Source organism: Chelon labrosus (genome assembly GCF_963514085.1).
Source record: "Chelon labrosus genome assembly, chromosome: 6".
Classification (NCBI taxonomy): Eukaryota; Metazoa; Chordata; class Actinopteri; order Mugiliformes; family Mugilidae; genus Chelon; species Chelon labrosus.
In genome coordinates, this window is record NC_140342.1 from 8827989 (window position 1) to 8850337 (window position 22349).

The 22349-nt window shown below is 43.0% G+C and overlaps 3 protein-coding genes across 8 annotated transcripts; 1 reads left to right on the plus strand and 2 right to left on the minus strand.

Annotated features, from left to right (window-relative positions):
* Positions 1-44: 44 nt before the first annotated feature.
* LOC311489679 (UAP56-interacting factor-like) lies at positions 45-5709 on the minus strand. 6 transcript variants are annotated; one of them, XM_084546867.1, is made up of 10 exons: positions 5693-5709; positions 5176-5268; positions 4868-5008; positions 4606-4790; positions 2602-2750; positions 2324-2396; positions 2122-2177; positions 1858-1944; positions 1624-1750; positions 45-1071 (listed from the first exon to the last, which is right to left on the minus strand). In XM_084546867.1, the coding sequence occupies exons 2-10, from the start codon at positions 5246-5248 to the stop codon at positions 970-972; spliced, it is 993 nt and encodes a 330-aa protein (XP_084402993.1). In that variant the 5' UTR covers positions 5249-5268; positions 5693-5709; the 3' UTR covers positions 45-969. The 6 variants fall into 6 exon arrangements, with proteins under 6 accessions (XP_084402993.1, XP_084402997.1, XP_084402996.1 ...); XM_084546871.1 differs by lacking the exon at positions 5693-5709 and having other exon boundaries at positions 1858-1932; positions 4606-4769; positions 5176-5347; XM_084546870.1 differs by lacking the exon at positions 5693-5709 and having other exon boundaries at positions 4606-4769; positions 5176-5347.
* cpdp (CPD photolyase) lies at positions 5472-12707 on the plus strand. The gene is made up of 10 exons (XM_084546865.1): positions 5472-5633; positions 5810-6171; positions 6273-6421; positions 8499-8681; positions 8872-9030; positions 9552-9750; positions 11139-11291; positions 11464-11585; positions 11707-11866; positions 11959-12707. The coding sequence occupies exons 1-10, from the start codon at positions 5611-5613 to the stop codon at positions 12105-12107; spliced, it is 1659 nt and encodes a 552-aa protein (XP_084402991.1). The 5' UTR covers positions 5472-5610; the 3' UTR covers positions 12108-12707.
* Positions 12708-19665: 6958 nt separating this feature from the next.
* On the minus strand, positions 19666-21992 carry LOC311489871 (neuromedin-U receptor 1-like; the record flags this gene model as incomplete). Its single annotated transcript, XM_084547182.1, has 3 exons — positions 19666-20000; positions 20435-20668; positions 21305-21992. 3 exons carry the CDS (start codon positions 21990-21992, stop codon positions 19666-19668), a joined length of 1257 nt encoding a protein of 418 aa, XP_084403308.1.
* Between the last annotated feature and the right edge of the window lie 357 nt (positions 21993-22349).

The window sequence follows — 22349 nt, forward strand, 5'->3', positions numbered from 1 at the left end:
TGGGTGGGGAGGGAGGGGGGTGATGCGGAGCAGCAAGTCCACAGAGAAAAATAACCTAGTGTTACTGACACTAGTCGCAGAAAAATGAAGTGAGCCATGTTTTGTTCATTTAAATGGTGTTTGAATTTCATATGCCAATAGTTTTGTTACATTGCAAATTTTAATGTATTTAAATAAAAGCAATATTCAGATTCCAAAAATATGTCTGTTGCTTTTGTTAGGAAGTCTCAGAAATGGGTTTATTAATACAAATACAGTATTATTTGCTAGCTCTGAGGAAACTTTAAACGTTTCACTGTTGACTGGAAAAGTTCCTGAAATAAACCGCAACGTCTGGAAGATCAAGTTGCTGTTATCAAAGCACTGAATGAGGAAACGCTACAGGTGCAAACAACATGCAAGACAGCTTTCTAGGAAGCGTGAAGCACATGACAGAATACTGTAAACTAACATGTAAGTGTCTGGATCATATTTCACAGATGGCACCGTTTGACTACAAGGTCGTGTGCTACAAGCTCATCTGAAGCTAAACACAAATGTTGGAAGAGAAACTCTTTTATTTAAAGGAAAAGTTACAAAACACTGGTCAAAACGTGCCACTCTAGCAAATACACAGCGACCCTCTCTGAAAAGAAATGCCTCCGGGCAGTCTTCATGTAGTGTCAGTTCAGTTCCAAGTCCAAACGTCTTTCCCAGTGTAGAACATCCACGGTACAAACAGCTGAGTACAATGATACGGACAATGAGTGGGAATTTATTTTCCATCAGCTCTTGCAAGTTCTCACACTTGAGCATGTCGTGCTCATTTGTCCCCTTCTCGCCTTCCCTCTCCTCTCGTTATGCAAAAGTCAGTCAGCGGGTCAGCACTGTCCCATCCATCAGAAAGGTGGGGTTCACTGTGTGGGTCTGAGCAGGACAGGAGCCTCCTAGTGTTACCCGTCCGTCTCTCTCTCTCTCTCTCCTTGCAGGCTAACCCACAGTAACAAATCTGCTGCCTTTAGTGTTTTTCGCTGTGGCGGCGCGCTGATCTTTTAGGATGCGGAATCGCTCGTTTAAGGTCATGGATGTTTGCTGCGGAAAGAAAAACACGTCAAACAAAGGCACTCGTTGAGTTTTCTTTAAGACATTTCATCCAAGTGGCTCCTTCAGTTCTAAATGACTGGCGGTGGAGTTTTAAGTTTTTATTTGGAACATATGTGGGTGGTGCACCTCAAACTGACATGACAGGTCTGTTCAAGATCCAGTAGTCACCTTCAGTTAGAGGATAATGTTCAGATTAACCTGGGCGGTGTTGGGTTACTTCACTCTAAGGACCCGTTAATGGTCAGAAACTCCAGTCTTAAGGTGTGAACAGGGATGAAACAACTTGTGGACCGTTGTTAAAACTGTGTTGTTGGCTGATGATGTGTCTCAGTCCACCTCACATAGATAGCTTCCTTTACTCCTCTTTCAAACCATCTGCCTTCTAAAATGTGGATGATGCTGTTCTCATAAGAGACTGCTTTATTTTCATTAGGATGTTCCTTACAATAAAACTCCCCAGCAGTCATTTAAGACTGAAGGAGCCACTATGACACTGGATGACTGAGAAGACATGAGTTAATCCGTGCAGAAATTTCTCACCGGCCTCCCAACACTGTTAATGTCAAACTGCAGCGGCACTCCTTTTGGTATCTTCTTCTCCACCGTTTCCACCTTGACAGGAGCAGGGCTAGCAGGCGGAGGATGCAGAGTCCATGCAGTGGGAGGCCTATGGATGAGTCATGAAAGAGAAAGTATGTAATGTGCTGTACTATTTCAGAATGATCCCTACACTGTAAGGGGTTCTGCAGGTTTTTTTTTTTATTGAGTGCTTACTCAGGCTGAGTCCTGGCTGCAGGGTTGTCAATTGAAACGGTCAAGATTCTACTGTTGGCTGTCGATGTGTGCCACCTGGTGGACAAACTGAAAAGGTGTTTATTGGCATGTTACACAAACACCAGCGGCCTAAAATGGCAAACAATGGTCACCTTTCCTCTTAGCATGATTCACATCCTCAGTGCGAGTTCCTCTTCCTCACACATTCACAGGCAATTAGGCAGTTCAACAACTAGACCAAAAATAGACTGTGAGAATACTCACTGATGTGCGTTGACTGGAGGAGCGGGGGCATTTGGCTTCTGCACCTGGGCCTGTACCTGCAAAGAACATGTCGAATAAACAGTGGAGCACTGACATAAAGTCTTAAAGCGGCCAGATAAAACAGGCTCAGCTACATGCTTGATTTAATCTACAAACGCACCACATTTAACCGCTCTCAATGCCGTGGATTAAACTTAAGTACCTTGAGTCCCCTGCGAAAAAGAAATGTGGCCTGGCGTGCTTCCCTCTGCATGTGCTGGACAGGTGGCAGCGGCCTGCATGAACACAACACAAACAAACAAACGCACTGAAATACAGCTGTGTAAACAGGTCTATCAAAGTGGCCATTAGCCTCCTCTACACCTGTCTGAAATCTTTCAAAGTGAGTCTTAGGAAAAAAACAGCACTACTCCAATGATTCTCCATGTACTGAGTGCACTACAGGACTGCAAACTAGTCCTCATTAGGTGTGGGTCTCACCGTCGACGCAGCTGAAAAGGTCTCCTGGCTGGTGTTGCATTCTGGCCCCTCTGTGGTTCGGGCTGTCTGTACTGCCACCGCTGTGCCTCTGGCTTCCTATACTGGGCTTCTGTGTGCTGAATGAACGGCCTTGTTTTCTGCCTTGGCTTCTGGAGAGAGAGGTAAATGTGATGATAAATATACGGTAGATTTGCCCAAAGGGATTCTAAACAGCAACAGAAGATATCTGATATCTAATGGAAGAAAAATGGAGATGTATACTACGCTAAGAGAATAAGATCAAGTGCCACAGCTTGATAGTAAAAACTTTAAGGCACATGGAGAAAATAGTCTTCCTGTGAAAAGGCAAGGTCAGTTAATAATACACCAGCATGTGTTTACTGAATTTCACTATGCAAGTGCTCAAGCCTGAATTATTATGTACACTATGGAAATAATTTGCATATAAAGATAGCTTTGACCAGTGCACATCAGCATGGAAACTGCAGCTTTGACAGTGGTATAAAGAGAAGGACCAAGACCAAAAAGCAAAGAACGAAGCTATGGTGGACAAGGGAGGTCCAGGTTGAAACCACAGCTGCTAAGATTCTTGTTACGTACATCCAGCCTGAACATCAAAAGCACACAGGGGATTCTTGGATCGGGGGGAAACAGAGGTTTTTCAGATCGTCTGGAGCAGACAGCAGGAGAGGCAACCAACGTCCCGGATACCAGACAGCGGCTGCTGATGTCTGTTGCCAGGCAACAGGACGAGGAGAAATCTCTACCTTTGGGTGTGATGAAGGTCATCCAGGTTTTTACAGCTCGCTCGCTCGCAGTCTTGGCGAGCAAGAGTGGCTGTGGTTACCGTGGTAATAATACTAATGCAGAAGTTTTAGAAAAGTATCTGAGCTTTGTGTGGTCTGTCAGCAGGTGTAAGACAGATGCAGAAGTTGATGCGGCTTAAATGCAATGCCAACATCACACGGGTGAACACCACCAATCAACAATCAACAATATTTTATCCCTGGTCTGTCTGTCTCTCTGTTCTCCAAGATTCAATGTAACTGAACAATAATGTTTTGTGTTTTTCATTGCAGCAGAAGACAATAGATGTTTGCCAACTTAGACGGTATAGCTAAGAGTTGACACAGCCGCTTTGAACATTTTATTTAGGATTCTGTCTTAGCGTCCAACACACCCCAACCACTTTTTTAATCTAACCATTCCAACTCAAAAATGTGTCTGTTGAAAGACTAATGTGTTGATGGGGTACTCCATCATGTCTGTTGTGACATTTTTCAGCATTGCTCAAAGTACATTCTAACAGCTTCACAAAACCTGTATGTTCTTTGTCTGAATTCTCAGCGTGTTTTGAGAGACACCTTACACCAGGGGTGTCAAACTCATTTTAGCTCGGGGGCCACATACAGCCTAGTTTGATCTTAAGCGGGCCGGACCAGTAACACAACAGAATAATAACCTGTAAGTAACGACAACTCCAGACTTTGTCCATTTGTTTTAGTGCAAAGAAGAACATGGGTCTGGGTCTCAGTGTTGTGTTGTGTCCACTTCTCTTTCTAAAACAGTGGACAAATGAGGGACAGCTTCTATGTAGTTTTTGCACTTCGCAAATTCATGCTGCGGGCCAGAGTAGACCCTCTGGCGGGCCGCTTTTGGCCTCCTGGGCCGTATGTTTGACACCTGTGCCTTACACCATAACAGTCTCAATATAAAGATAGACACCAAAGATTTAAACATTATGAGCAAACTGTCTGGTGTACGACAACACTTCTCCCATGCCACTGCTCCAGACCCCCGTGACCCTCTGCAGCATAAAGAAGGTATGGCTAATGGATTAATGCATGAATGAACAAATGGTATTCATTAATACATGACCTAACATTATGGCCTCACACTGAGTCCTGTTCTTAAATACCTGGGTCTCAAGGCAACATTAGTGCTTAGTATGAGCTGCTCAAGCATAAGCGCCTGTCGGTGTTTCAGTGCACTGCGTCCTGTTACCTGATTAACTGCTGCTCTGTTGAGTGTGCCGGTTCTTTTGAGCAGGACAGCTGGCCTCCTGGCTGCCAGGCCTGTGATGACCCCCTGACCCCGTCTTCTACCCTGCACCGGAGGGACCCGTCTGTTTCTCAAGGAAGGCGCTCCTCCTCGGGGTGCGCCACCTCCTGGTGAGAGAATTGAACGTACTGAGTTGTTTTGGATGAGCAAATGTCTGGCTACCAATCAAACAAACAAAAAAAATCGAGCAACCGTTCGCACAGACCTCTCTGGGCTGGTCCTGCAGTCCTCGGTGGAGCTCCTTTCCCTTGGTTAAAACGGCCTTTTTTCTTGACTGGTCGGCGGTTCACGTTGGCCTGTCTCCTTTTATACTGTTGCTCTCTTTTGTTCAACCGAATAATGTCATCTGTTAAAGTTATAAGACGAGCAATGGTCAACAAGGACGCCTACATGTTCCAACCATAACAATTACTCTATCTCAACTGCCCCCTGACGCCCTCCCACCAGTTGGTAGCTAACATTAGCTAGCAGTCTATTTTAGTAACGTTGGTCATAGCCTTTTGAGGACCTTACCCAAGGACATGTCGACTTTATCGGGAACCGCTGGCCGTTTCCCCCGACCTGTCGCGAAGCCCCCCTTGTTCATAATTTAATCCTCTAAATGAGCTGCAGTAGAAAGGAAAACACAGTTAGCCGCCGTGCTAGCCGTTCGTGCCTTTTTGGGCTACGCTACAACAGACAGGACCCTCCCCCTCCAAACGTAAACTGCGTCGCGCATGCCCATTGAGGACAGCAGATTTGCATTATGGGAAACGGAGTTCAAGGCAACGAAAACACAGTGTTACAAAACCCAAACACCAACGTGGTCATGTAACCAACTGGTTGTGTAAAGGGAAATTAGATAGTTATGTGTTTCTAACTGGTAGTTTATCTGCCGAGGCTTTGGTCAGCTTCACGTTTTGCTCTCGAGTTGCGCCGAGGCAGCTTTACTTGAAGTTTATACCCTTTATGTTGCCGAGTATTTGGAGGAGGTACGTATTTGTAGTTACGTTAATTTGAATGAAGCGCTTCCCTGGTGTCGCCGTAGTACCTTATCTTGTTTCAATTGGCTTTTGTTTCATTTTTATTCCTGATATTTTTTGTCTTCTATTTGCATTTTTTCCGTCTTTGCAACTATTTTAAAAAGTATCTTTGTGGTTTCCTGCAGCTCATCCTTTGCATCTGCGTCAAGGCGATTCTTGAAGCTTGTTATTCACCGTACTCAGAGGCCCAGCCCTGCACCCTTCCTCTCGACCGACTTATTCATCAGTGAAACAACCATGTCGGACAAAAAGCGCAAGGCCACATCTGCTGCTGCTGCTCCAGAGCCCAGGGCCAAGCAGCAGAAGCTGGAGGGGAAGAAGGAGAGAGCCGGAGGTTGGCTGCAGAGCCTTGTTCAGCAGCAGAGGTCAGAAAAGAAGGAAATTAAATTCAACAAAAAGCGCCTGCGTTTTATATCTGACGCTGAAAAGATAAAGCAGGGCTCAGAGGGTGTCCTGTACTGGATGTTGAGAGACCACAGAGTACAAGGTAAACACCAAACCCAACCCACGCTGTAGCAGTAAGAGAGGTCATTGCTGGCTTGCATTTTCTTATATGTTTCTTGTGTGTGATTTTCTTTTGTGTATTAGATAACTGGGCTCTGATCCATGCCCAGCGGCTTGCCGTGAAGGAGGACCTCCCTCTGCACATCTGTGTCTGCCTGGTGGTGCCGAAATCGGAACTGTCCACTCTGAGGCACTACAACTTTATGCTGAAGGGCCTGGAAGAGGTTGCAAAGGTAAGAAGTAAATGATTATAAAAATGCTCTGACCACAGTCGTTCAATAAAAACTGAATTTAGGGGCATCCAAGTTTGTTAAGTTTTTATCGTTGTACAATCACCCATAAGTATGAATTCTTGTGTTTTTGTTAGGTTACAGTAAACTTTTGATATGTAGACAGAGAGCATGCTGTGTTGTATCGGCATGTTTCTGCAGTAGACCAGAACAGTCAATCCAAACACTGAGTCTAGAGAGAAACGGAAACTACACAACTTTCACAGTCTTTACAGATTTTGATAAGACTAGGAGTACACACTAACAGACTGGCTTCAGCAGACTGGGGATCACACACTTAACGACTGCACCTGATGAGGGATCACAGACTACATGATTTGTCAAACCAACAAAAACCCAGTGAATGCATCAAACACTTGTGCAAATTCTTGCAAGGGCGACAGCTGTGGTATGAACTGCAACCAACATTATATAGGCACTCATGCTATATGCACTCTATTAATCTCTCCTCCATTTCTGTGGTCCAGGTTTGCTTTGTCAGCTCTTGCTCCCGCTACATTCCTGCTATTTCCCGTCGTATTTTCCTGTGTCCCACCCTCTTTCTTCCCTTGGCTGTTGGCAACATGTGTTTGCAGTTCACACTACCCGATCGCGTCTAGATTCAGAATGTGTATGACTGACTGCAACTGAGGTCGGGCCGAGTCTGGTCCCCTCACACACTTGCAGATTCGTGTCTTCACCCCCTCACACACTAACAGATTTTTGTGTAACTACCCATGCCGACTGTCCCTGACTGATGCAGGCTTTGCCCAGCTGGTAATCGTGGGTAAAATCTGTAAAAAAAAAAAAAATCTTGTAGTCATCGACAGGTTATACACATTGGACTGTTAAAGGTATTCTGTTGTTTGCAATTTGCAACCTCACCACTTGACGCTACTTAATCCGACACATTGGTCCTTTAATGTAGAATCAAAGTGAACAAATGTGAGACTATTATTCTTCTATTATTTTAGCTTGAAAGGCAGGCCAACTAGTTTTTTTTTTTTTTTTTTTTTTGTGGTGGAAAGTTGGTCTGAAACCCCTGGAGTTCAATTTGTTAACAACAAGGTGGCTGCCGCTGGAGTTGCAACTGGTTTAGAGTTCGCTATACCGTCTGTTGGGCGGCACGAGGTGGTTAGCACTGATGCCTCACAGCGAGAAGGTCCCGGGTTCGAATCCATGGGCTTTCTGTGTCTGCATGTTCTACCTGTGCTAGCCCTGCGATAGACTGGAGACCTGTCCAGGGTGTACCCCGCCTCTTGCCCGATGACAGCTGGGATAGGCTCCAGCAGACCCCGCGACCCTTGACAGGAATAAGCGGGTATAGAAGATGAATGAATGAATGATACCGTCTGTTGTAAAAGACATTGACAGCAAAATAACTTTTAAGCACAGTCAGCAGCAACTGAGGAACTGTTGAGAATGCTTATATCGCTTAATGTCACAAATTTGTGTGGCTCTAATTGGTTGTAGGACTATTCAGTTGCATGTAGAAGTATAGTTTTCTCTGTATTTGTGGAAACACCCAAATCCAAATGGAGTGTTACCAGACACTCCGTTTTTGGTGTTTTATTGTTTTTAGTGTCTTAGTGTTTTTACTATTTTATTGTTTTTTAATAGTTTGCCTCACCAATATACAGCACTTTGTTTCAGCTGTGGTTGTTTTTAAAGTGCTTTATAAATAAAGTTGAGTTGAGTTGAGTTGAGTTGACATATATTCTGATAAGAATTGAGTCAGTTTACGCCAGACTGATGCTATTGAACGTAAAATGTACTATAAATATTCTTAAATAAAACATGCACTTTGGAAATGCAGGATTCTGGGCCATTCTGATTAGTGTTTTGTGACCATTGTGTAATGTGCTAAACACTAAATTAATTATAATCACATGGGAAGAACAACAGACTGGAGTTATTTGAAGACGCATTCCCACTATACCACCGTTATTATCAAATCCTCTTCACTGCACTGTGATTAAAGAGGATGAACCCACACCTTAGTGTGTAAGTCTTAACTTTGTCCTCTGTTCTTTCCAAACAGGAATGTAAAAACCTAAACATCCAGTTCCACTTGCTGCATGGTGCACCAGGGGACGTTCTCCCCGGCTTTGTGTCTGACCGCAGCCTGGGGGCAGTGGTGACGGACTTCTCCCCACTCAGAGAGCCCCTACAGTGGCTGGAGGACGTCAAAAAGAGACTTCCCAAGGACATTTCCATCATACAGGTAAAAGAGGCTTCGCATCAGTGATGTCATTTATTAGGATGGTTGCTAGTAGGATTGTCTGTATTGTTGTTTTTGTCTGTTGGATGTTTTAGCATTGAAAACCTAAGCAGCTCTTCTCATCTTCAGCCTATTCCTCCATTCCTTACTTCTTCATCATGTTAATATGAAACACCTATTTTTCCTTTTACAGGTTGATGCCCATAATGTGGTTCCTTGCTGGGTAGCATCACCTAAGCTTGAGTACGCTGCCAGGACGATTAGAGGAAAAATTACCAAGCTTTTGCCAGACTTCCTCACTGGATTTCCTTCAGTAGAGAAGCATCCGGTCACTGCTACAAGAACCACCAAAGTAAGTGCTGCCGTAATGGTGGAACTTGGACTCTAAGACGACGCAGTTATGTTCGATCTTCACCTGGAAATATTCATTGCTTTGGATTTGATTTCTAAAAAGCATCAATTCATCTGAAAGTAGTCTCTTAGTGAGCCCATTGGTGGGAGTTTGAGAGTCAGGCTGCTCCAAGCAAATGCTTACCTTTTAACCTTCAGCAGTCTCCTCTTCACTGCACATTATTTATTGATGACTGAATAGGAACAGCAAACTTTTATAAGTGTCCAAAAGTTGAAAACTCACGTCCTCGCGGCGGTTATTAAAGCTGTAGGGGTGTGTGCTTTTGCTGCAGTCATTTATATGCCATTCACTGGTTTGAGCCTCATGATATTGGAAGCTGGGTGAAAGGTTCAGAACTTTCTTTCTTAGCTGCTTTTGAAGCTGACAGGTCTCTCTTATCACCACGGCGCATATCTCATATCACCACTGTCAGCTGTGACCTCTGCTGAGTCTTTCTCTTGTCTCCCTCCTTCACCTCACAGCCAATCGACTGGGATGAAACCCTAGCCTCCCTGAACGTTGACAGGACAGTGGGAGAGCCGGAGTGGGCTAAGCCAGGCACCAAAGCAGGGTTGGACATGCTGGAGTCCTTCATTGATGAACGCCTGAAGCTGTTTGACACAAAGCGCAATGACCCAAATGCTGCCGCCCTCAGCCAGCTTTCCCCGTGGATCCGTTTCGGTCAGTAATGTCATGAAAAGCACAATTTTAAAAAACATGCAATACAAAACTGTCAAAACCTGGTGCATTAGTATTAAAAGTTCTTTTATCACCCATTACCTCCCACAGCAGCCACCTAAATAAGTATCATCATGAACTGGATCTGAGCTTTCTCATGTGTCTAAAATCCTTGAAACACAAGTCCTTCTGCTGCTTGTAGAGGAAAATGATAAAAGCAAATTGTAGTTGCAAGATCGATTTAAATCCTCTAACTTAAGTCCCCAAATGATAAAGCCGATAAAGCCACAAGAATCTGTATTAATGCCCCTGCTCTATATACATGAGAGATAACGTTTGGTTTACTTTCCAATTAAAATAACGCAATGTCTATTTATGTATATGCATTTATTTATATGACAATACCATATTGTGCAGCAACGATCATATGTTACAGGTTGTACTTGACATATGAATTATTAATTTTAGGCTAGTTCTAAACAAAAATATATTCTGTGCAAAATACTGTGCACACATTTTTAATGAACACCAGGATTCTTAAGCGGAGTTTGTACCTCTGCGGGACACGGGCGCTGTAACCTCTGCACGTAGCCTGCACCATTGCGAGCCATTTATCTTGAGCGCTCGTCAGTTTGGCTCGCTATGTAAAAACACCAGCCAAAAGCCAGTGAGCGCTGTGTCTTTTTTGCCAGTTGGTTTCATTTTTGTTTCTACTTCCTGCTTCACTTTCAACAATGGCAAATGAAACTTTCGCCGAAATGTTGCCAAAGACGAGTCATACGAACGTTTGCATCTCCGTACCTCCTCAGTTAACCTTTCCCTGATGTGTTCCATCTTCATTGATCCGGAAACACGCTGCTACCAAGCTGACCAATCACAGCTCTTGCGCCCTCCGTTGCCGCAGTGCATGGTTACACATATGGGGAGGTGTACGTCAGTTACGGCGCTAGGGTCTGCGTAGGGGTCTGTGTTGTGTGCGTTGTTGCCTCTGCATCAACTTAACGCAGAAGTCTAAACCAGAGCAGAGGTTTTTCCTCCCTTTGAAGCAAATAAATAAATTATACAATCCCTTACGTTGTCTAGTTTTAATTACCGAGATATCCCAAATGCTCGCGCTGCTGCCTCCGCCATTAACCCACTCTGACTTGTATGAAAATGTCAGGGTGACATCCAGAAGAACATGTGTGTGGCTGTGTTCTCATTTTTAATGCCTTGCCTCCACCGCTTCCACAGCTGCCCAGATATCACCAAATCTGAGTTTGAGCGAACGACCGAGACACGAGATCACAGAATAGTTGAGCCTTAAAAGATGCTCATACCAACTGAACTGGGGAAAATGTTTTAATTGCCGTGTCTCCTAATTGCCCGTGTCTTCTTCTTCCTCTGATCAGGCCACATCTCAGCCCAGCGTGTGGCTCTGCAGGTTCAGCACAGTGGGAAGAGCGCGGGTCACTCCACCACCGCCTTCATCGAGGAGCTGGTGGTGCGCAGGGAGCTGACTGACAACTTCTGCTTCTACAACAAGAAATACGACAGCATTGAAGGTCAGTGCAGATCTCATTAAAAGTGCACCTTGTTCACGCTGTCCCATTGCTGACACTGTCCAGATGAGTCACCAGCTCACAAGCTCAAACAATTAGTCGTAATTAATTTGAGTGAACAGAAAAAGTAGATGTGATTCACCTTAAATTTAAAATGTTGTTGTGCTGTTCTTAGGTTCGTATGAGTGGGCTCAGAAGACCTTGAAAGATCATGCTAAAGACGAGAGGCCTCATCTATACACACGTGAGCAGCTGGAGAAAGCTAAGACACAGGACAAGCTGTGGAACGCAGCTCAGGTATAAGCTTTAGTCTAAAACCCTCAGTGTGCCTCTCATTCTAAACGTGTGATTTAACCGTATGTATTCAGTCCATGCGCAGTGTAGTTTCTTACTGCTGTTTATTACATCTCTTCGTTAGTACCAGATGGTTGTTGAGGGGAAGATGCATGGTTTCTTGAGGATGTACTGGGCTAAAAAAATTCTGGAGTGGACTTCTTCACCAGAGGAGGCGCTGTCCGTTGCTCTGTACCTTAACGATCGCTACGAGCTGGATGGTCAGGACCCGAACGGCTTCGTCGGTAAGCACGTAGATCAGATTCTACTTATTTTTCAACTGATTTAGTCTTCTCGCATACTCATGCACTCGCCACTCTGCTTCCATCTTGTATAGGCTGTATGTGGTCTATTTGTGGCATCCATGACCAAGGCTGGAGAGAGAGACCCATCTTCGGGAAAATCCGCTACATGAACTACAAAGGGTGCCTTCGAAAGTTCAACGTTGCACAGTTTGAGAAAAAGTACTGTCCCAAAAACCTTTGAAACGCGTACTGTATATGAAATCCTTGATAGTCTGCACCTGCAATGTTGCCTCAGGGATCGTTTTTACACTCTTTCTAGATGTGAATTATTCTACTCTTGTTTTGTGCGAAACATTTACAGTGCAGTTACTGGTTTTAATGTTACTTTGAACTGAATATTTAAACTAGGGCTGTCAAAATGAACACATTCAAGCACTAACGTGGCCTGTAATGCCAAAACAAGAAGAAGAAGAGGAGACTGGGCTTTTGAACAGTTACCACTGCATTAAGCAACTGGATAAATTGCAAAAAAAAAAAAAAACGATTTTAAGAAGTGCAGTTATTTTATGTCAGCGATGCGTTAATCGAAGAATTTCAGTGAGATTAAAAATCTATTGACAGCCTTAATTTAATGTTCATATTCATGCCTCTCACAGCTGTAAGCTCTTGTAGTACTTTGCATTGAGCTGTTAACGTTTTACATGATGTTTCCTGTTGCTTTTTTACTTATTTTTTCTATTACTTAATGTTTTACTGCTATTGTTTATATGACATTACCTCATAAATGACATTTGTTGTTTATGGTTCAAATAATACCAATCCATTAAACGGTTAGATACCATTTTCTGTTCACTTTCTGTTTCATTTATTTACAGTTGACCCACTGTACCTTATCTCTAAGGTCTGAAGTGCGGCGAACAATCATTTGACGAAATGAAGTGTTCTTTGCTTAATTAAAAGTGCCCCCCCACCCCACCCCATGATGAGCAAAGGCTGATTATATTTAAATCGAATTTCTACAGCCACAGTTTTAAGTAAAGCTTCGACAAGGGTTTCAACAACATAATCTAGTCAAGTCAGCACAGAGATGCTGTTCTCTTATTTAAATACACTCAGGATAAACTGTCAAAGAAGAGATGACAGAAATTAATTCATACTAAAGAAACTCGTTGGCTCCTTAATCCAAAATAAACAAGAAAGAAAAGCGTGTACAGTATTATGTGCTCACATCTGCAGGGGCTGCGTTTCATTACGATTCCAAATGTGCCTTTACTGAGCGCGGATGTAATTAAACAGAAACAAAACCCACTTCTATCCCACCTAATTAACTGCACTCTCAACAGTAGATAAAAACAATCCCTATAGGTACGCTTAACAGCAGTTCACAAATGATAATATGAAACCGCGTTCATGCTACAGGCTCTTCTCAGTTCATTTTAGGGGAAAGGGACACATCTCCTCTGATTCTGCTTTCGGGTGCTAATTATTTCATTGTTATAGGGAGAAAGAAGTTTACAGTGTGGTATATTCCACTGTAATTTACTGGTTTATAAGGCTTAACAGAGTTCTGACTATTTGCTTATGCGAGCTGTTACGAGTGAAAGGTAAATCTTGAAACACTGTTTGGTAGAAAGAGAACAGGACTGTGCATGCGTCATACTGAGAGTAAGGGCTAAGTCATTTAGCAGATCTAGTGGTTTATAATTAAATGGAAATATATGCAGATGACTATAACAATAAAATAGATTTTCTTGATTTATTTTCCATACCACATGACTTGTGCACTCCCTGAGCTTTAGCATGATCACAAATAGCGTTTTAACAAGCCTACATCAATGCTGACTTTGAGCTTTTAGATTAGTGTTACCTTTATTCTGTTGGTTAGCAGGTATAGTCTTTCCTGTGTTCGCCTTTAAAAAGTTGCCAGCATGCTAAGATGAGGATGATAATGATGACGCTGGAAGGAAAAAGGCAGAATCGCAGACCAAATGTCATTACAGTCACTGGTTGTGTAACCTTTCTTTAAAAAAAAAAAAAAAGATCATGTGATCTCTAATTAGTCTAATAGCTGTTAAAGTATATCAGCCCATATGAGGTTAATGCGCTCTGTCGCTACAGCCTTGCTTACAGATTGGAAAAAACAAATGAAGAATAGATGCTTGACTTTGACGTCTAGCTGTCGTCCCGGGGACATTCTCCCTCTTGACTTTAAAGGTGCATGAATCATTCTAGAACAAGAGCGTCACCAAGGGAGATTGCAGTTATAGCAGTATTCTTGTGTCTTTGCATTTGCCTGCTTTTTGTGAAATAGCTTGCAAATACAGAACAAATCTCCCCTGGATAACAATGAGAAAGTGAAAACTGAGGTGGTGGCAGAGTTCAATCAGCGCGTCATTTCTCTGTAATCTGCCACTATTTACAATCTCCAAATGACTTTATTGCTTACACTGAGAGTTGCTGTAGTGTTGTATGTACATTTTTCTGCAAGCTTTTCTGTGAGCTTGTTGCATCTAAGAGTTGGGGCACAACCTTGAATCTTCCTACTGATTAGCACAGACCCTTTGCCGGAGGGTTGGAGAGGAAATACCTTCAAATCATGTTTCTTACATTTATATTCACTGGCAGGGTTTCTTTGAAAAGATGTTCATTCGTTGACATTTGCCCTGGACTCTGTTTACTCACATTCATTCGTTCATTTTTTCCCACAATAACATTCTATCCAGTCGTTCATTCGCAACACCCACTTACCTTGCTCAAGGTAACAGTAGAGCTTTGCCATTATCTGAACCATTTTGTTTGGATAGCTTGATGCTGTTTGGTGCTGGGTTTATCAGGTGTATTTGCTGAGAATCACAAATAAAATAAACAAGAGAGGAGTGCATGAACCAAATATGGTGTGAAACCGAAACAATGACCTAAAAGACACTAAAATGTTCGAGCTGAACAAAACCCCAAAGGTGAGCGTCACTTTCATCAAACACACAACAATTGAATCCATTTAAAGCAACTGTTCAACCCAACAAAGATTATGCAGCAATGTTGAGTGAGAGTGTTGCCATTTAGCTACCTAAATGGCAACAATAGCATGGCAGCATGCTCACAATTGCTGCCTTCAAATGGAAGTTGTGCACAAAATACTTGATGTTCAAATGGTAACATCAACCATAACTTGTGAGGGCTTCGCTGCTGAGCAACTGTTGGTATCTAGAAGACAACTAGGCTAACATTTTAGCAAGCTAATTAGTGGGTAACAAAAAAAGAGCAACTCCTTAAATCTAAATTCCTATCCATTTTATCCGCCACATCAAACATGTCATAACATATGGACTCTTCTGATGAACATGGTCAACTTGACCTAAGCTAAATTGATGTGTTTAGCTGCGACGTTTACTATGTTCACCATTTTTATTTTAACGTGTTAATTTGCTAACCTTTGACCTGATGGTAAAAAACCTTAAATGGGTATTACCATTTTTTTTACAACCTGGACCTTATTTCTGGCATAAAATACGATCGTTTACTCACCCATATAACTTTGGTGTCATTTGGAGTCGTTTGGACGATATTTAGATCCGCGTATATCCATATAGTGGGAGTGACTGGGGCACCGAAATGCAGCCTCTAAGTAACGCATTATCTGCCGCGAAACTGAAAAACATTTCTGTAGATTGACCTACTAACCTCTGACCTGGATGATATCATCTCTGAGCGCAGCGCGGCTTGTTTAACTGTAATATCCTACTGCTAGTTTTTTGAAACATGGCTGAATATTCTTCCGATTCTGAGGTTGTGGACAACGACTTTGTTTATGATGGACGTCCTTACCGTTTTGAGCCAGAGTATACGGATGAGGAGCTCGCTGAAAGGAGGATACGGAGGCAGAGAGAGGAACAGCTGGCCAAAGAACAACAAACCGCTGCACGTCCGCGAATAGATAACAGGTAACTCCGGACTCAACGGGGAATAGCACTAGTGTATCATAACAAAATATTGGTGAAATGAACGAGTTTCGCAGCATATAATGCGTTATTTAGAGGCTGCATTTCGGTGCCCCAGTCACTCCCACTGCATGGATATACGCGGATCTAAATATCGCCCGAATGACTCCGAATGACACCAAAGTTATATGGGTGAGTAAACGATTGTATTTTATGCCAGAAATAAGGTCCAGGTTGTAAAAACAACGGTAATTCCCCTTTAAGGGCTTCCCTGAAGTATTTACAATAACATACGATTTATTGTGCCTGAGGTTGTGTGTATCCAAATTTAACTGATGTCATGACTTTCCACTCAGTACAACAAATGTCACGGTGGTGTTTCTAGTGAGGCATAACTTCAGACCTATGACTGTTGTAGCAAAAATTCTGTATAGTTGTTGGTATCTTTCGGACATACGCAAGAGTGAAGTTGGACAGTGCACCGTGTGGTCATGCATGGAATCAAATTTCTACATTCAGCTGTTCTTCACTCCACTGCTGGCATTTGGGAGTTGAGAGATCAGGCCTCCTTTCATGGGCTGCTTTGTTGCTGCTTGAACTGAATTTAAATCACAGTGACCTCTGCGCCAGTCATATGCTCTGACCTCTACTTTTCTTTTCAGCAGCTAAAAATATAAGAAGGACTTCCGAGCTTCAGTGAAACCTCAACCTAACCCATCTCATTATTAAACACTTCACATCATCCTTTTGGCAGGAAATCACATCTCTTCCTGCTTACTCTTCTTGATACGCTTTTGTGCTTTTGCATTATCTCTTGTACAAGTACTCGTCTCCAATTATCACTTTGCTGTCATGAGAGTATTGTATGAGTGCTGTAACTTATAGTTTCCATGTCTTGAATCTCTGTTGCGTTAATAGAAGTAGTCTGTAAGTTTACCCATGCACTAAACACCACTCGAGTTTCAGCATTAAAAAAATGCCGTTCTCCACTTTTTCATTATGTCGTGAGTCAAAACATGTCGGGATGATGCGTGTAAATTGCTTAAATTTCCACGATGGCTGAGTTTTATAAAATCCATTTACTGTATGTGAGACCCAAAAGGTGGAGATTCTTTCCTCCAACAGCTGCTACTGAGCTTCACTCGAACTTCACATAAACATTACTTCCAATTTCCTTCACTTTCATCGTGTTGACATTTCCATATTCCTAAGAAACACACAATGCCTCTCATCTGGGCTGATTTCTCCTTTAATTTCAAAGTGCTGTCATTCTGCTCACATAATTAAATTAAATCGGACTGACACTGAGTACCACTTGTGATTTTCCGTGAATGCCTTTAAGCGATACGTATGTGCAGCTTTATAAATGGGTCTGTTTGCACCATAGCAGTGTGTTCTGTTACAGTGGCGGGGGTTGTGGGTAGATTGCTCTTCCTTAGAGCCGGTGTGACACACAATAACCCTGTATCATTAAAAAGTCATTTGTCAGCATTCAGCAGCTGGCTCATTTATGTCCTTTCTTGTTCCATCCTGCTTCATCGCCTCGTTCCGTATTATTGTCTCGCTGATATCATCTTTCCCCTCAGCTTCTACCCCTCATCATCATGATCACCATGTGGAGATAATAAGTTTTTCCTCTGCACTCTGTGCCACCCGAAGTTGACGTAAGACATCCCAGCAGAAAGGTTCCCGTGGCTGTTGACACGCCTCGTTACTTGTAACAGCACTTTGACCGTGATGTTTGCACAGAACACATTTGTTGTCCATGAGCTAGTTGCTCTGGAGGAATCTGAACATGAAACAAGACAAAGGGCTCATTATGGTAATGTATTTCTGTGTTATACCAATAATAAGCACAATAGGCGTGCTACGTTGCTACCTCATTTTACCGGCAGCACTTATGTTCAAAAGCAGGTCATGTAACCATGAGGAATATTTCAAGTGCAATTACATGTTTTCATCAAGCAGTAAAGCATACCGCATTGGACCCTCTGCATCATTAAAAATGATGGAATGTATTCACACATCCTTTATACACACAGTTTAAAAATATGAAATTCCATACATGAAAAGACAACGCCACCCATCTCTGGAAAGCAATACATGCATGTGATCATTTAAACCAAGGTCTAAACAAGATTTATTAGTAAATACATAATACATATACAAGTATGTGTGGGAACATGGGAGTTGGAATATAATATCATCAAGCCTCATGTATTTTCAGAATGTAATTTAAAGTTAGCCTTGAAACTTCCCCGCCGACCATTTTTTTATTATTATTTTTTTTGTGGCGGACCCTTTGGTCTGTAGTCTCTCCGTTGGGAACTGATTATGCTCCAGCATAAGTCTTGTACTCTTTGGCGACACCTGTGGCGATACAGGTGTGTTTTTAAACATCCAAGCAGCACCTGCTTTTACACTGATATGTCTTCAACACAACTAAACTCATTCTGATCACAAATTCCAAGTGTTTACATGGATTCTAAGTAAAATGATATGATATGTCAATCGATCAGAACTTTTTTGGCACAAGCAAAGTGGTTCTTCACAGCGTTGAATCTGCCCCAACATTACTGACAACAGTGAATTCATTTAATGGAAGAAGCCGAGCAAGGCAGACCATGAGGGAAACTTGTCATATCACCTCACTTGGACCAAACACATTTAGAAAGAATGTATTGATTCCACTCAGAGATAAAAGACTGAGTCCAGCGTTCACATGGTTATTAGGTGCGAGTAGCTTCCTGTTGAATGGATTGTCCGTTTGCACCACTCCCCTCTATCAAAATGTAAATTTCTTCCGGTAGAGCCTGTCTGTTCTGACTGAGATGGTTCCATGAGGCATTTTTGATCTGATTGGCTATCATTACGATTATTATCCGAATACGAGAGTCCATGTAAACACCGCAAGTGTCACCAGTTAGAGGTCATCAGTCAGTTAAACATTAGCTCTGCCTCCCATCTGGAGCAGAAGGATAACTGCCGGACAAATGGAGCGTAACTAACTGTGCGTGGATTGTGATTTCACATATCATTTGTTGAATCAGCGTTTTCTTACCCCATTTGCTGATAGATGGTGACTAAACTGATATTTTAAATAAAAGATCTTCGCTACTGCTCCCTTAAACACTGACAAGGCATGCGACTAATCCTGCATCATGGTAATAATCTTTGCACATTTCCCTGCTTCACTTTCTCGACTTTCTGTTTTTTCCAGATTAATTTCCAGATAAATGTTCATGCCTTTAAACAGGAGCCTTTCATTCTTTGCTTTACAAGTGTACACATTCAGTGTTGAGTAACTGGAAATTACAGTTTTTCTCATTATATAGTAAATACAGTTTATAGTACATTCACCTACTTCACAATTAGACATGATTTACATTCAAGACAGTTGATGAGTTACATTTCATATGCATGAAAATGCTGTCAAATCATTTATATGATAATTTCATTGTTCATTCAAACCCTGACCTCACTCGCTTTTTCTTTATCTTTTTTTTTCTTTTTTTTCTTCACTCAGTACGTTGTCCAGATTGGTCCTTAGTCAAAATGTAATTTGAGTTATTGTTGTTTTCTGGAGTCTGGAGCACTTTCAGATATAGTTGGAGTGTGCGTAGCAAGCAAATATGCTTGCTAGTTTACTCAAGCGTGTCTGTCAAAGCCCGTCACGTCGCCTCTGGTCACGTGGTTTGGCTGATCCTTTGTAAAGTCTGATCGTCATTGTCTGACATTGCCCATTACCTCTTAGAGTAAAATCCTTCCCTCTGAAGTTATGGCCTTCTCATCTGCTGTTTCTGGGCTGCTTATATACATATAGATGGGTGGTAAAGGAAAAGTCAACATATATTTAGTCTTTTAAGATGTGGATGGGGCTCTAGAATGGGATCTAAGTCCATTTCCACTGAAGTTCTCGCTCAGAGTGCTGCGCTGGGTCATCTGTAAGCTGGAGCGCGCTGCCCAGCCTTTAGAGTAGCACGTGACGTGGCTGAACATTTCTCTGAACCTGGTGGACATGAGGTTGTAGAGGATGGGGTTGATGGCGGAGCTCAGGTAGAAGCACACTCCAGAGACGATGTGGACGCGCTCGAAGACCTCGAGGTGCAGGTCAGACGAGATGTCGATGTAGCTCCACACTAGGCGGTCGACGTGGAAGGGAGCCCAGCAAAGGCCAAACACAACCACCAGCACACCTGAACCAGATGGTGTAAAAGACAGGAGACATAGTCAACTAGGAGGACGGAGCCATGTTAGACAAGCGTCTGCTGCAGTTCGATTACCCGTAACAGATGACAAGACAGAGCGGACAGATGGGCATCAGAGATAAAAAAATAGTAAGTAGACTGGAAGTAACAAAGGCATACGAGAACAAAGGACGCACACACACATGCAGTCATGTTTCCAGCCCTTCAAAGGACATTACATTTATTTCCCTTACATTAACCTTAACTGAAGGCATCCACCACATTATTTGCACTCTAACATTGTTAGTCCCCAAAAGGTCCCCACTGTCTCTGTGTAAGCAGCCTTATGTCCCCACAACATGAACAACACGCGTACACACACACACACACATACACACACAGGCAATTTAAAGTTTCTGCAACTTAAAAAAGATAATACGTACACAGCATTTTGGTGACTTGCAGGTTGCGTTTGCTCATCTTCTGCTGGTGGAATCTTGAAACACTTTCAGGTCCAAAACTGTGATTGGGATCCACCATAGTAATCACCCTCTCCCTGTGCAGCCTCAAGCCAATGAGCAGGTAGAGAATGCTAATGATCAGCATGGGGAGAAGGAAGAACGCCAGCGTGGAGATCAGGATGATGAGGTTGTACATCCACTTGGGCATGACCATATCTGAGGATGGAGATAAGAGTTGTCACTAAGCTCTCATTCTCAAGTGTGCCGTGTGTGAAGCAGCTTCATATACCATTGAAAAAACTCTCCACTGCTTTTTTTGCCACACCTTAAGCTTGGCAAGCAATGGAAGTGTAGGGTTAAAGGAGAATCCACCGCTTGTCACAGTGACTCGTACTGACTTTGTCTTTGGCACCTTTGTGAGCATTTTGCAAAACATTTTGACCCCTGACATAACTCTCCCAGATGACAAACCCCAAAGACTTTGGTGACCCCTTGACTAACAACCCCAGCAGGACAAAACTGTCTACGAAAACATCTCAGGTGATTGTTTGGTACTGACATTCATGATACAACAGCATTTTCTTATGATTTTCCCATGACTTGAGTGAAACATCTCACCAACAAGAACGGTCATTGTTACAGATGTCTCCCTCGAAATATAAATCTAGCTCTAGCTCGATTATCAAGTCAGTATGTCAATTTGTACTTTAGTTTTTGACCAAATACCTGCAAAAAATGGCGTAACTATCTTTACGGTGTAACTATCTTGAGAAGGAAAATCCCTGAATGAGGTATTAACATGGCTGGAGACTGTAGAAAGCAGCAAGAATAAAATCTAAACTCTATACGTACAGCAGATAGCAGATTGTGGAAACTGTCGGCCAAATCTTGGAGGCAGCACATAAATCCCATGCAGACTGGTGTTTGGCACAGCACACAGCATGGACAGCCCCCACAGCAGGAAGATGACCCTCTTGACGTGAGCGCGCGTGGCCATGTGTTTGACCTTGAGGGGATGCACCACCGCCACGTAGCGCTCCACGCTGAGTGCCGTGACGTTGAGGATGGAGGCAAAGCAGACGGTCTCAAACAGAAAGGTTTTGAAGAAGCAGCCCCCCTTCCCGAGCAGGAAGGGGTAGTTCTGCCACATCTCGTAGAGCTCTAACGGCATGCCCAGCAGCAGCACCAGCAGGTCGGACACGGCCAGGCTCAGCAGGTAGTAGTTGGTGGGCGTCTGCATCACCCGGTAGCGGAGGATGACGGCACAGGTCAGGGAGTTGCCCAGAACGCCCACCAAGAAGATGATGATGTAGGTGATGCAGACGGGAACAAACACGGGGGACCTCGGAGGCCCCAGGTACCTGACCAGGTACTCCCTCTCACTCAGGCATATGTCATCCAGATCTTGATCAGTAGCATTTGCCAACACCCAAGAGAGATTCATCCCACACAACACAGCACCCTCGGTGCAGCCGACGTCACTGAAACCTGAGGCACTAGTGGTGAAAAGAGCCGCAAGAGAGCAGTTCAGCACCGACATCCTGGATTGTTATATTAGGCTAATATTAAACCTAAAAGAGAGAGAGAAAAGGGTGAATTTTAAAGGGTAATTCCTCCGATTTGTCACGTTCAGTATACTTGTCAGAAAGTGCACCATTCAGTCTTTTGAAAGATGGAAGAAGTAACCCTGATGACACCATAGAGATGCCATCTTTTGACATGGGCTGTGAAACAGAGTTGGAATTTTCAACAATAAGCCTGAGTAAAATATTGAATGATTGGAAATGGCGCATATGCACTTGTCAGGCACGGAGGGTTAGGGTTAGGGCATTAAGGCGCAGCAGACATATAGACTAAAACTATAGAGACATCCTGCTTTTTGTTGCAGCAATTTTAA